Source organism: Varroa jacobsoni, unplaced genomic scaffold, assembly GCF_002532875.2.
Source record: "Varroa jacobsoni isolate VJ856 unplaced genomic scaffold, vjacob_1.0 contig00447, whole genome shotgun sequence".
NCBI lineage: Eukaryota > Metazoa > Arthropoda > Arachnida > Mesostigmata > Varroidae > Varroa > Varroa jacobsoni.
The window spans coordinates 87,776-102,248 of record NW_019214469.1 but is presented as its reverse complement, the minus strand read 5'-3'; the positions used below and the strand labels follow the sequence as shown (position 1 = coordinate 102,248).

Sequence of the window (14,473 nt, the reverse complement as noted above, 5' to 3'; positions counted from 1 at the left end):
CGGATTATGGACAATGGGGCTAAAAGTGGTAGGTCCGTACCTAACTCTCCTAGCATGCGCTTGAGGGTGGCGGGTCACCCTCTATTAGACACCCCACGGGAGGATCGGCGTCGTTTCTGCAGGCTACATGCTAGTTACGACGCTAACAGATGAAACCTATTTGTACGTCTAAGACAATAATAAATATAATAATGCATATGTTAATTTTAAATTTCAGGAAACTGCTTTGCTCTTGCTGGCGTTAGCGGTGAGCGCTGCAGAAAGTGACGGGGGACTACTTGAAGGCGTTGAAGTCGTGACGTCGACATCGGTGTCTGTCAGAGTGTCCACGTCGGAAGATCACGTACCGAGAGAATCGGTTATTAATCATGTCGTTGAAAAGGAAAAAACTCAGTCAAATGCCAGAGGAACAGTAAGAAAGAGCAAATTTCTATTAAAGAAAGATTTAGAATTGTACAGGTTAATTATGAGTACATCAAAAGTATAATCCTCTTTTTAATTTTTGCTCTAGAAATCAAATGATAGAGAACAAATGATCGTTTTCCAATGGCAGCATGTATTTATAGCAAAGAAAAAAAGCAAACCCCTAGCTAGATACATTAATACTGTCCAAATGATGATATTGCACCCTGTGAAAAGAGTAACTAAAACATCTGGGAGAAGTCAGAGTCAATTATTCATGTTTGCCCTTTACCGGGTTTTCCCGATTTCTCTCTACCTGTTGTATCATGGTCGATTACATTATCTACTGCCACCTTCTGGATGACACAGGAAAGTACTGCGTTGGATGTTCACGAAAAAAAAAAGACAACAGAAAGCGACCAAATCGTTCTCGATATTTCTTCTGTTCTGGCATCCACCATCGAATTTGCAAATCATTACATATTGTTGAAGTTGCAATAACAATAAAACGCGTCGGATCGGGAATCAATAAACGTACAGTTGAGAGAAGCGTATATAGTCTGGGTTTAAATACGGACCAGATTTGACGATAGGCAATACTTCAGTTTGTGATAAAACTATCAATTGCGAATCTCTGATCAAAAAAAATGCCCAGTTCCTTTTCAAATCAGTTAGTAGAGTTGTAGGCGACTTCTAGTTTCCTATTGTTCATCATCTAACTATTAGGAATCCTAATAGTCTCTAATTAGTGTATACGGGTCCATAGATTCTGATATATTAGTCGATTAGTAACAAAAACTTTTGGAACAGAGCCGTTTGTGAGTCACTGCCTAATGCCGACCTTCACGTAATCAAAATCACAAAAAACGTCCTGTTTCGCGAGAAGCGTCCATAGCAACTTTGTCAGCCAGTGGGCTAGATCTCTTAAGAGTCTTCTTTTGTTGCTGAAATCTTTACTGCCTAAATAACAACAATTTCTTGTAGCTAGCCATCATAAAGTATACGAATCGAGCTGCAGTCAACCTCTACCTATAATATGCAGTCTTCATCGTACATCTCGTTATCTAGAAGAATTTCGTTAATCACAATCTTTTTTTTTTTTTTTTTTTCACTGAAAGACACGATGTAGCTAAATGTAATGCATCGTCAAGAATGAACATGATCCAATATGGTTACGTTCATTTACCTAAATATGCAGATTTCACAGTGCTAGTATAAATTAAAATTTTATGATATGGCGATTCCCGTACAAAATTAGCGGTAGATGGCGACATGGTAAGTTCCCTAAAAAGTCTTTTGAAAAAAGAGCTGAAAAAAATTTTTTCAGGGGATGTATCCCTTGTTAAAAATTATGGATGATTTTTAATTGTTTGCAGACGTTGGCATTGCGGTTCTTAATATCCCATATAGCCAATACTTACGGTCCAACAGGTGATCAAGTAGTAGATGAAGCGGATCATGTGTTTCAATATTCTCTACAAAAATAACGGTTGATGTTCTCGTATCCTCTGTCCTTCAAAGGTATACATCAAAAAAGTAAACAGGAAAAATTAAATACATTCTTATGACGAATGTGCCTTATGTACGACTTGCCTCCATGTAGCAAGCCACTTTGCGTAGTCGGTTGAAAGGGGCAAATATAAAATTATATTTTATAGTTTACGGCAAGGTCTCTGAAAAGTTGCATTGCAGACGTATAGCAACAGTGAGAAAACTACTAGGATAGAATATCGAATGGAAAAAACCAACTTATCGTTACCATTATAAATTGTTATTTCTCTTAATGTTTAGCTATAGCTTGCGTTTTTCGATACTGGCATCCTAGTCTAGCGTGATACGGTGACCCCCTGGCTGTATAAAACACATGTAGCGGTGTGGCAATTTATTCCATTAGACAGACTACCAAAAGATAAATTAGCAAGATATGGAAGTTTGCTTCTGAAAATGTTAACGTTTCTACAAAACGTTTGTATATGTGTATTGTTGTCAATAGGATCACTCTATGATTTTGAGTAAATATTACAACTAACATTATGACCAGTAGGTAAATAGTTTTGGCATTTTTTAAAAATAACATTTTTAAATTGTGTTCTAAGAGTCGTAGTTACATCTATTTCTTTGTTTAGTATTTCAGGCGAATATATATTATAACAAAAAGCTGGTTCAATAGTTTCGGATGTTACCCAAGAGTACTCAGTTTAGAAATATACGCTTATTTTTTTAAATTTGTATTGCAAAAAAAATGGAAACTTGAGTTTAAGAAATTAATTTTTACTAACAAATAAATATGACAAGCAATAAGAAATAATAATAATAATGAAACAGTTCGTTTGTTCCAGAGACAGCTTTGATTTACGCAACTGTATTTTATTTTCTCGTAGTTAAATCTGAGAAGTGTACAGCGACCAACTCTAAGTTATTAAATCTGCTCAAACTCTGCTCAAGTATATTCTAACCAACACACAAATGTACCACATGTTTTTTTTTAACAAAACTATTCTGAGGGTTTGCCTAATAATAGTTCATGTTTTATTTTCATTTCAGGTGACAAAAATGTCCGCCCCAAAAGGTGTGATGAAGGAAGATCAGCAAGGTACTTCTCGGGTGGCTACACAAGGTCAGAGCGTCACAATCAGTGCTCTTGGCCCTAGCACAGAATCGCCAAAGTTCCGTGTTCGTCATAAATGTGGGTTATTTTTGTATTATTTTTGTAAATGTACTATTTTAGTTATACCTATCAATCAGTTACTGATTTCCTGACCAAACGAGTGTAAACAGAAAAGCTTTGGCTTTTGCACTCAAATGTTTTTGCTCATTCCAGCTGGAAGTACATTACCGACCGCCGCGCCAACCCTAGCCGAGGCTACAACTATCGCCTATACAACCACAGCCTCCCCGAGTGCCGAAGCACCAAAGGAAGCCCCCCGGCGGAAACGGAAGAGGCCAGCGGGATATCGTCGCCCTATGCCGGAGGGCCAAGCTCCACAGCAACAAACGGTGCCTCATTCAGGCCCAATTCTGCCCAGACGCAGCCATAGACCTGAACAAGAGCGCAAGCACTCACAGGTGAGACCTCATCAGCAGTTCGCGCAGAACTATCAACCGCAGCAAGAGAAGCATCAACCACCCCAACAGGAACAACAACAACAACAACACGTTGAATTAAACCATCAACCACAGCTTGACTTACCCCAGCAAGCATCCCCTAGTCCAGCCCAGTTACCCTCGCAATATCAAACTCCGCCGCCACGTCATGAAGCCATCAAACCTTTCTCTGTCCCAGCGCCCGTACCGGCACTTGCTTCTCAACAGGATACGCAACAGCAATCGGAAGCCCATCCTATAATGCCCGCACTTCAGTACCCTCTCCCATCCCCACCTTCACTAAAACCTGTGGCGCCAGTTCTGCCTCCTAACATACAACATCCCACTGATCAGCCCCAATCTGAAGCTGTCCCGACCCACCAGCCGCAAGTACGACCTCGGCCCGTGCAATTCCAGCCGCAGCTGCATAACGCTCTACCGATTCCCCGCCCCGTGGTAACTCCCGCTCAAAATCCTCCAAAAGTAGTACCAGTAGCTACAGCTGAGCCCCCCTCTCCTCCCACTCATTCGTTAGTTCACTCTAACCAGCCCCAAGTACATCTTCCTATTCTCTCACTGCCGGCAGTTCCATCATCTCATCAGGAGCCTGTACCTTTACCGCCGGTACCAATCAAGAAAATTAAGCCCCACAAAGCTAAGAAACAGCATCGTGCACCTGACAACTCCGTGAAGCACGCGCCAATTACTCGACCTATCGTTCAACATCCGGTTGATCCGCTTCTATTACCGCCTACGCTGCCCCCACCTACAATTCCTAAGCACACGGCAACGACTGCGAAGTCATCCTTCCTCTCGTACTTTTCCTTCGGTAAGAAGGACGAAATAAAACCGCCTGAACCGGTTCCTGTGCCTCTACCGCTAACTGCACCGACTCCCGGCGTTCAGCAACAGCATCAACAAAACCAATACCAGCATTATCATCGACAACATGCTGCCATCGACCCTTATCAGTCGGGGGCTGCAGAACTACCTTTTAAGGAGATGCCAGTAAAACCACAGAAGTTCCCCAAGACAACAAAGAGCCAGAAGCAATCGAAGCTTTCAAAAAAGCATCATTCTCAGCAATTCGAAACCCCTCGATCCACACCTGCTCAAGGTAATGATGAGTATCCCATTCCACCAGCCGTGCCTATTCCGCCACCGAAGTACGATGAGCCCCACCGGCATGTAGAAGCTGCGCAGCCCACTTTGCAGACAACCGTGACCTCTCCACAGACCTCCTACACGCCCCCTCCTGCCCTGCAAACAACCCGAGACATCCCCCAAACGACATTCCAACAGACAACGCATTACCAACCGGTGGAAACCCAACGGCCGTATCATCATGCACCGAGCTACACCCCGTCACCAATGAACCACCTTCCGTCGTTCCTTTTCGGTTACCAACACGGCCAGCAACCGCCCCAGCAGCTCCAACAGGTTCAATATCACCACTTGTCACCCCCACAGCACTATCAACAACAACAGCAGCACCATCATAGCGTAAATGTGCAGCATTCCCATCAGCAGGCTAAAGTTCCTGAGCAGTTCCCGCAGCAGCCAACACATCCTCACGCTAACCACCATGCACAGCCGCAGCAACAAATTGGCCAGCAGCTTATTCAAACGTTTTCCCAGCAGGTCAGTCAGCAGCGGCAACAGCAACAGCAGCAGCAGAGCCACCAACAACCCCAGGCACTTCTTGTGCAGATGCCACAGAATGTCAATCCCAGTGAGCAAATTGAGTTGCCTGCGGAGATGCTGAAGGCCCTGGGCGTGAAGAGCGTCGCGCCAGGTGTACAGAAACCTACTGATAGCCTTGGACAGAGTCCCGCGCCTGTAGTCGGACACCTCTCGAATGGTAAGGGTGTGGTAGTATTAGACGAAGCGTCGAATCGGCCTTACGTTCGACCAAACACCGCTGCTTACCACGCTTCACCAGAAGTCTACGGGAGTCCAGTGGCGGTTGATGTGTCCAAAACTCCATTCACCAAGGGCATCCCACACGGGTTTCCGGCTCCCTCGAAAATTCAAGTTGATGAGAAAACTCAGGTTTCTCTCTCCGGTGTAGTTTTGTCACATGACGGTAAGTTATTTACATGAACTAGGCTTGTAGATTAAAGTATAACCAATGCATTATAGTCGCGTCATACGTGTTCAGGTCCATATTTTGACTTTGCTCAGCCACATGAAGACATTCGCTCAATTGTTGCCCAGGTGTAGCCCGAAACCCGGGTTGTAGTAAAGTCATTATACATAGTGAGCTGTACGACGATGAGATTATTTATTCAGACACGTGAGGTTTAAGGCACGTTTAAGACACGGAATTTTTTTAATATCCAAGATCATCTTTCGATGGCCGAAAGTATCGTGAGGAAAATTACCTAGCCTGAACGTCACATAGACTAATATCGTGTTCAGATAAAAACTGGTTCTCCTTTGTTTAAGCTAGTTCGAAGGAGATCTTAAATTAAAGACAGTCACTATTTGAGATCTTAATTGCAGCCGATTATTAGTCGACCCTGTACTGGAATTAAACACGGTGTCTAAGCGAATCGACATTAGCCAATCTAATTCATACTAACTGGCCCCGGTAGATGGCGTTCATTCTGACCGATACAGTGGCGATTTCAGGTGGGCTTAAGACAACGTACAGCGAGCTGCCGCCTACGCAGGTAAATCTTAACGAACCGTTAAATGTCCACATCCCGATTAGTCAGCTTCCTCCACGACCTGCAGTAAACGTCCGTATCAAAGGGCCTGACGGCAAAGTATCTGAAGTACTCGTGCCACTCCATGAAAGCGTAAGTACACGTACATAAAGTTAAACTTCGATATTTCCACTTGTTCTGATTCAAACGGATATTGGAGGCATCTAAAACTTATAGCTTAACTCCTACTGTAAAACGGTGCGCGATAGTTAAACATTTTAACTTATCGAGTTCACCTACGTACTTCCTAGATGATAAACCATTTAATGCCTAAAAAATTTGTCAACCAATGCTTCATAAGGACCTCAATACGCATTTCTTGTCAGCAGAACGTCAAAAATGGAGGATTTCAATTGCCTCCAATCGGCGGTCTGATTGATCAGGCGGCACACGAGTCCAATGGTTCACCGAAAAAGTACATTCCTACTGACTATTACACTTCTGGGAAACCGGGCCGTTCACACCACCGACTACCCGTTCCCTATACGCAAGCATTTGTGCCGTCCAATCATCAAAGCTCTCTGTTCGCGTCGCCATCGAACCCGTTCCTGCATTATGCTAACCCTACGGGGCAAACCATTATAACAAGTCCACAGGACCCCCTACAGGCAGCCTCTTCCTCTGCTCAGAGCTCATGGATCGGTGGTTGGGGACACAGCATTCGCAGTGTCGGCAGCCGAGTTGGATCGATCTTCTCAAGGAAGGCGTTGTCCAGCTAAAGCAGCGCATCCCATCCTATATTTACCCAGACGCTTAAACACTGGTTTACCTACAGCAGGCGAATACTAGTACAGCCACTGATGAAAACCGATTTTAATTGAAATATGGACATAAATCATCGGAAACCGAAGAACAACATGTGTTTTTGAATATGTGTGTACACGACGGGGAAGCAGCTAGGCATAGCCCGTATTATTATTACATATGAAAATTATTACGTACGTTTTTACGTATGAAAAATACGGAATGAAAAGAGGAAACTTATACGAAATTAATCAGGTAATAATAAAACACGGTGCCAGTATGAGCTTGATGGTGCCAACAATAGTGACACGCAATATTAACACATATGGGTTATGAAAATGAGTGTAATACTGTGAACAGAAGGAAACTGAATCAGCAATTACGTACGCAACACGTAAGCGAATTCGTTGTGAATACGGGAAAGCTTTTAAGCGCTTAAAGATCAACCGAACAGCAAAATCTACAGGGGGCGGGAGAGAAGATAGAAGTGAAGTTTGTCGTACGAATGAATGAGTCAACGTGATGGTAGTTGATATTGTTCTTTTTCTAAACTATCTTTTATAATTTATGTCAGCTCTTCATTTTTGGGGTCGTGCGTTCTAAAATAGGACCATGGCCCTAGCAACGGTGTCCGACATTTTTCATCTCCTCATCGAGACAGGCGTTGCGGAAGACTTCTTTGTATATATAACACCTCAGCGTTTGTTGGTTCGTCAACTGCCAAGAAAGACAATTTTTCGAAAATAAAAATTAAATAGTTCTCAAGTTCCATTAAATAAATACAAGCCACATTCGCGTCATCATGTGTAACTGCGAGTGACTGTAGAGTAGCGGATGGTTGGGATTCTTAGGAAAACAAGAATTAGGCCGAGAGCGAGAGAGAGCGAGAGAGAGAGAGAGAGTGAAAGAGAGACAGAAAGAAAACAAAGCGGGAGATAACAATATATTATTTGTAATAATTATAATGATATTAATTATTATTATTATTATTATTATTATTATTATTATTATTATTATTATTATTATTATTATTATTATAGTAAATATGAATAAAGTACAACAACGAAATCTAACCTATTGAAAAATGTGTGTATTCTTGTTCTAGAAAGAATGGCTAAAAAAATGGGACTTTGGAAAACCATCATAATAGAAGTACTTCTCTTAATAACCCTTCCGCTGAATTTCTTTAGGGCCTTGATAGGTGTCGATTGTTATCAACAATTAGATCGATAGAGCTGACTTACGATTGTCACTGAAAGGCTGAGTGTTTACAGGCACAATTGTGAATTTAGCTCAGCAAGCATTGAGGAGTTACTGTAGGCTGTAATTGCTATACAAGCCTACATCAGAGGAGGAACAAGACACTTTAGGACTAGAATCCAAAGGGTATTTCCAATGGGAAAAACGGTAAGGTCTTACACCGGATGAAGGTCTCTTTGTATCATTCTCATACAGTAATTATCCCTTCTCTAAAAGTAAAGTAAAATCCGACCATAAGTAAATATTTGGTAGTTCAAATATTGTCCCCGTAGAAATATAACGGGTTCTTCTTCAAGACCAGTTACACACGGTACGTATGAGAAACTTTCCAGGGTTTGTCGAAGTTGAAGTTTTTCGCTACAGCATATAATTATCTATAGCTTTATTCTATACTGGCAAATTAAATCAATTACAGTATAAACAATGCATTGCTAGCAAATTACAAATATAAATCTATGCATATGTACATATATGTTTTTTTTCCAAATAATTTGATTAGAGATCGGTAGTAGTAATGGGTCAAAGATCACATTTGTAATCTTTGAGTTAGCTTCTAAATAGATCTACTCAGAAACTTACATTGTAACGTGTAGTTTCAACCTGAAAACAACATATTCTTTTTATACCATCAGGGCGCCTATGGGGCCAATCATCATGCCGAATAATTCTATACTCGTAGAGAGAAAAACTGATAATACTACATCACATATGGTCAATGCAATGATTTTTGCTCATCACTCATTTTTCATACCGCCAAAAAGGTGGCTAACTTTCTTGCAAAAAAATATGGATTTTCCAAAAATAAACGCACCTACATATCTCTACGTTTCGAGGTCCATGGCCGGTATCGCCATTACGTATTCGATAACACGGCTGGCTCCCACCAGGAAAAAGTCTGTCCATGTTCGGGCTCGAACCTAGACCACAAGACGCAAATGCGTTATCCAGTAGGCTATCGCTGGAACAATTAACTATAGCTAGCAGAATAGAGTCGCCGTTTGATACAAAATGCCTTATGGTCCAGTTTAGTGTAATCAAGCTCAGGGTATTGAGGGCGTAATGTTTGCTTGCGGGGAAACGCGTACTTACATGAGCTTTGAGAAGCCCGTAGTGCACCCCACTTGCAAGGAGACTGGTCTGTACGAAAAAACAGATATCAACCAGCAGATATTATTTCCCATTGTCAAACTGCATGCATAAGTGGGATTTCGTGTTCAAAGTATGCTTTTTAGCCTTATAGTATTTTATTATCGTTCACAAGAGCATGATTAGGGTTAAAGTATAAACAAAGAATATATGATTATATTATATTTCTGAAATCTTAATACGTTCAACGCGTTAGGACTTGATTCAAGGGTTTTAAAACTAAATTGTCGTATATATATATATGTATATATATCATCACCGCGTTTCCATAAAACATCACACAGTTCACCTCCTCGCTAATTACATGGGCGAGAGAAAGCGCGCATTGTTGAAAATGCATATTCTTTTATATATCTATTGCCAAAAAAAGCCCATCGGGCAGCATGGCGTCAGCATATCTTAACTGATAATCCAGTCAGCTGACAAATATTTGGTTATTTTTCCACACCTGGTGTGCACGATGTGTTATTGGCTGTGTTTGAAATAGGCTTTTTGAACAGTTCAAATAAGCGCGCCAACAGAGCAACGACAAAGATGTTGCAGCTGAACATCTTGTGATTAGTGTGGCTGGCGATGTAACCTTGTAGATGCTAAGCATTGTCATTCTCTAGGTCAGTATGAATGCAATACTTGCGTTCGTAACGCCATTAGCGATTCCTTCATGAGTGAATCAGAGGAATCAAACTACTAGATAACTGTTCCAATCTACTTTTTCTTAGAAATATGCAAAGAGTGCTTCCGATTGCCGTTACTTTCGATACTCCAATATGCCTAACGCGTCTGAATAAGCGTTCACGTGATCCTGATCTTCCTGCAATGTGGGACAGTGTTTGCCCGTTCAGATTTTGAATTCAATATTAAATGCTCTCATAAACAGTGGGATAGGTAAAAGTTCACTGCAGAGTACGGATTGGGCATGTAAATAGACTTAGTAGTTATTTAATCGAGAGTTTAAGACCTTGCGGTGGTACCGACCTAGCCTATGCGGTCTTTGGCTTTTCATCAGATTACGCCTAAATATATGCCAGACTTCAGTTTCATTGGAGTCAGGCGAACGTATTTTAGGGGCTTGTTGTGGCCTAGGTTTGAATCCGGGCATAGAAGCGTTTCGTTTTGTGCCAGCCGTCTGACAAAACGTCTAACAGCGGTCGCGGACCTAAAGGGTCAAAACATAGAATGGTATGTTGAATAAAGTAAAGATTATTTTCTAAAAATCACATTATATCTGCTTTCGTGTACGAAAAGTGTTAATTAGTCTGTCTAGGAATAATCATTGTTCAAAGCCAACATGAGACGCGCAAGAAAAAAACCTATTGTATTTAGAAAATGCTAGCTGGTCCTAAGAAAATTGCTCGCTTCAAGTTTTTTAGTTTCGATCATCCTACGAGCCGTTGTAGAATAATTAGACGTAACTTTATTGTTAAGTGACAGCTGCGAGAAACACCTAGCGTGAGCTTGTACCGGGACTCGGTCTGGATAATAAGTTAACTTGTCAATGGGTTTCATATAGAAATAAGTTGTTTCGCTGTGAGATTACTATCTTTCTGTAATGTGTGTAACGATTGCTTATGACGTCTTCTAACAAACTATTACGAGTCACGTTCACGATCCCGAAAGTTGCCTGGAGGTTTATAATGATTTTTCTTTTAAACAACCATTTGACAGCTTGTCGACAGTTGACAACTGAACTTCAGGACTCTCGATCCAGAGTCGAGTCCGCTCTACTCGTCCTTCCACCGCGCCAGTCTCAATATTTACTTTAATTGCTTCTCTACTTTAGCCACGGTTGATTAGTTACAAAGGATCGATATCTATAAGTGGTATTGAAGCTGGGCTCGTTACTTTGGCGAAGATGAACGCGAAGCGGCCAACCTAAAACGATTAGGTTGTCAGCCAAATCTGCTTGTTTTTTAGATTTGGCGATAATCGCTTCGGGTAGTTCAGTCGTTTTCACTAGATCCATTGCTTTGGGATGAAACTACGTGCTGCACACACTCTCATGGTCTGACCCGATGACTATAAAGTTCGATCTATTTTGCCCGTTAATGTTCCAGTTCAGTTCAGAGTTCAGCGGGCTGACGATGGCACGATCTAGAAGAAATTACATGCGAAAGACTTCGGTGGATAAATAAATCATTTTTTTGATACTTAAATATTTATCGCACGGGCACGCAGATCGTAGTGTTTATCAAGGCGGAGTGTAGGAACATTACCTTAATCTCTCAAGAACGCTTTTCCAGTCTATTAGAAAAAACTTTCTGCACAGAAACATTTCAATATGTCGTTTCTAGGCATAGACACTCGTCGATACGTGAAGATATCTCCATCTGCGATGATGTTTCCGATCGACTCCAGTTCCAAACAGCAGAAGTCACTGCTAGGTGAAAGTGCCAGCTTTTAGCCAGCGCATAGGGGTTCCGTCCGAAAGCAATAAACAATATTTGTTGTTTCTCGGAATTGCAATTGATCAAATGAGCAGCAGGTGTTTATGGGTCACGCCGCTTCCGGGCCCACAGGTATCGTTAGCCACGGTGCGAAACGTATCCTAGAAGCGTCTGGGTTTCGCCGTGCACCCTAACAAGCCCGTATATATTGTTTTAGCAAATTTCTCGATAGCTACAAAGATTCTTTTTGGCTGAAACTCTCCAGATCGAATGGAAAGGACTAGATGCAGGCGCGATCTTAACTAGACTCGCGGGATCCGGAAGGTGGGAAGGCAGTAAACAAACTGTGTCACAATTCGAAAACATAGTATATATTTTTAGTCGCCTAAAAAGCAGCAGATTATGTTTTTCGTTGGTTTGATTTTTCCCTTCGTGTAGCAAAAATGTTCCGCTAGAAACTACTATAACGAAGCGCCTATAAGAATGTTTTTACATCCTTGGGATGTATATATCGGAACAAAATCGGGCTAAATGGCATTTGAATTCTTTAACATTATAGAGACTAACTATTATCTGAGTCTTTTCTTATCGTTAATTTAAACGTATTTAATACGAAAGTTTCTATTAAGATGTTCGGCATGGATCCACGGCTTATTTTTTTCTTTCTAAACTCTTCTTTCGATTGACCCACAAAGCGCATTCCGATAAACTGAAGTTTCGGCCATCAAAAATCGCCTTTTTAATAACTTCATTTATATTATAACATTAATAATTCCAATTTCCAAATTACCAAATGAAACTACTGTCAAATATCTTGTAAACGACAAACTGTAGATACGACCGAAACTACATTCGCAGGACATAGAGGACGTAGTTTCGGAGAATGTTAAATATTACAAACACAGAATAACCAAATGTAAGTTGTTATTTGTTTTCGATGTGGTTGTCTTTAGAAAACTTCAGAACCCATAACAGGTGCTTCACCACGTCGTGTTATTTGAACTCAACATGAGTTAAGATTAGCTAGTTTACATCCCGCTGTCGTTGAGTGATTAATCTAAAGAACAGATTATGCTGTAACTACAGTAAGTAAGAATTTACATCTAAAAAAACAGTAGAAGTGATACTTCTCTTCCACAGCTGCATCAACCAAGAACCTCTCTCTTTCCTTAATTAATTTCCTTAATTGAGCTCTATTTTCAGTTTGCGCAACGATATATAATACATGTAGCATAATATATATATAGTATATATAGAATTGGAAGCCCTCACAGCTCCAACTTCCTTATGTTCCATAGAACATTACCAGATTCCATATAGAACAGACCTGTTCTACTCTGGGAATGTCTTGCAGTTATCTCTTACAGTTATATCTTGCAGTAATATCTCTTACGATAGAGTAAAATCGATTATTTTGTCAATAAAACTCCAATATGAAAAGAGGCAAAGGTATTTTGGTCGCACTCAATCATCAAATCAATGGTCGTATACAGCAGACACGTTCAATGAGCGGTAGCAAAAATTCTGCTACCGAAAGCTGGAAAACAAATGCACTCGGTTACCATATTGGACAATGACATATGGCAAAACTTAGCCATATGTGTATATTGGTGTCATTATTCAACTCTCACTGAATACGGCCCTGGAACGGAGGTTAAGCCGACTGTTAAACGAATCTAACGTGTCTTACGTTCGGATTAGGACCGATCCCAAGTTGGTAATTCAAATATCGCGCCACCTTCTGCTCCGTAGTGATACTTCATTGTCGCCAAATCGGACAGCCTAACCAGAGAAGCTACCGAGTCGTACAATTTGTTTAGAACTTTCCCCGAACTGCGCCTTTTCTAGTACGAACAGATGATATCAAGTTATTTTCTAACTTTCCTAGAACGAGTAACCATACGCTCAAGTGCACAGTTCTGTTTTATGTTGGACATTTACAAAGAGAGATAACTGTTCATCGTACCACGTACCAACAACAAATCAAGTTAATTACATCTAAGCTTAAAAGATGTTGTCAATTATGCCGCTTGGATAATACATCGATTGGTACAGATAAAACCAGAAATGAAATGTTTTCTACATTTGTGTCAATGTACCTTCTATGATCACAAAATCTGAACGGCGTAATCGTTACAAAATCATTCTACCATATTTTTGACATAATTGATATTTCGGAATTAAACGATATTGCCGATGGATGGCAGAGATGTTGACGATGATTAACTTAAATTCCTTAAAAAAAATTACGTATCAGTCCTGCTTTCGACACACTCACAGACATTGGCACCCAGTATAATTTACTCCACATTATAAAGCACATATATTTTAAAAGAACTGTTGAGAAGCAAAGGATACTTTAGATCAACAAAATAAAATTAATTTTTTTCTGCAGTGATCCATAACATCCTTAAAACCTATTAATATTTCTTTTTTTATAGTGTGCCGCGCAAAAGGCTGAAGTCAGCTACTCAATTCCATTTCTTCTGGGCTTCGTTACTGTGCTTTATAATCCGGCAAATAACTTTGGACAAATTTAAATTCAAAGCCTCAACAGATTCAACTTAAAGGTATAGTTAATGTGCATGATTAATACGTGCATAAAAGTTGATAGGACGTGCCGACCTTAGCCTTTTTCCATGAAAGTTACGCTCAGGGTTGGGTTCAGAGACAACTGACGTATTCTTTGAAAATAGATATAACTCATAAATTGATTTAGAGATTTTTAACCAAAAACGAACC

The 14,473-nt window shown here is 40.7% G+C and overlaps 1 protein-coding gene across 1 annotated transcript in view; it reads left to right on the top strand.

Annotated features, from left to right (window-relative positions):
• LOC111271248 (uncharacterized) overlaps nt 1-8,057 on the top strand; it is a 29,261-nt gene extending 21,204 nt beyond the window's left edge. Inside the window, exons 2-6 of the mRNA XM_022851926.2 lie at nt 218-412; nt 2,947-3,088; nt 3,224-5,572; nt 6,121-6,290; nt 6,527-8,057. Coding sequence (XP_022707661.1) covers nt 218-412; nt 2,947-3,088; nt 3,224-5,572; nt 6,121-6,290; nt 6,527-6,916 — 3,246 coding nt within the window. The 3' untranslated portion in view covers nt 6,917-8,057. The remainder of the gene's footprint in view (nt 1-217; nt 413-2,946; nt 3,089-3,223; nt 5,573-6,120; nt 6,291-6,526) is intronic.
• The last annotated feature ends 6,416 nt before the right edge of the window (nt 8,058-14,473 follow it).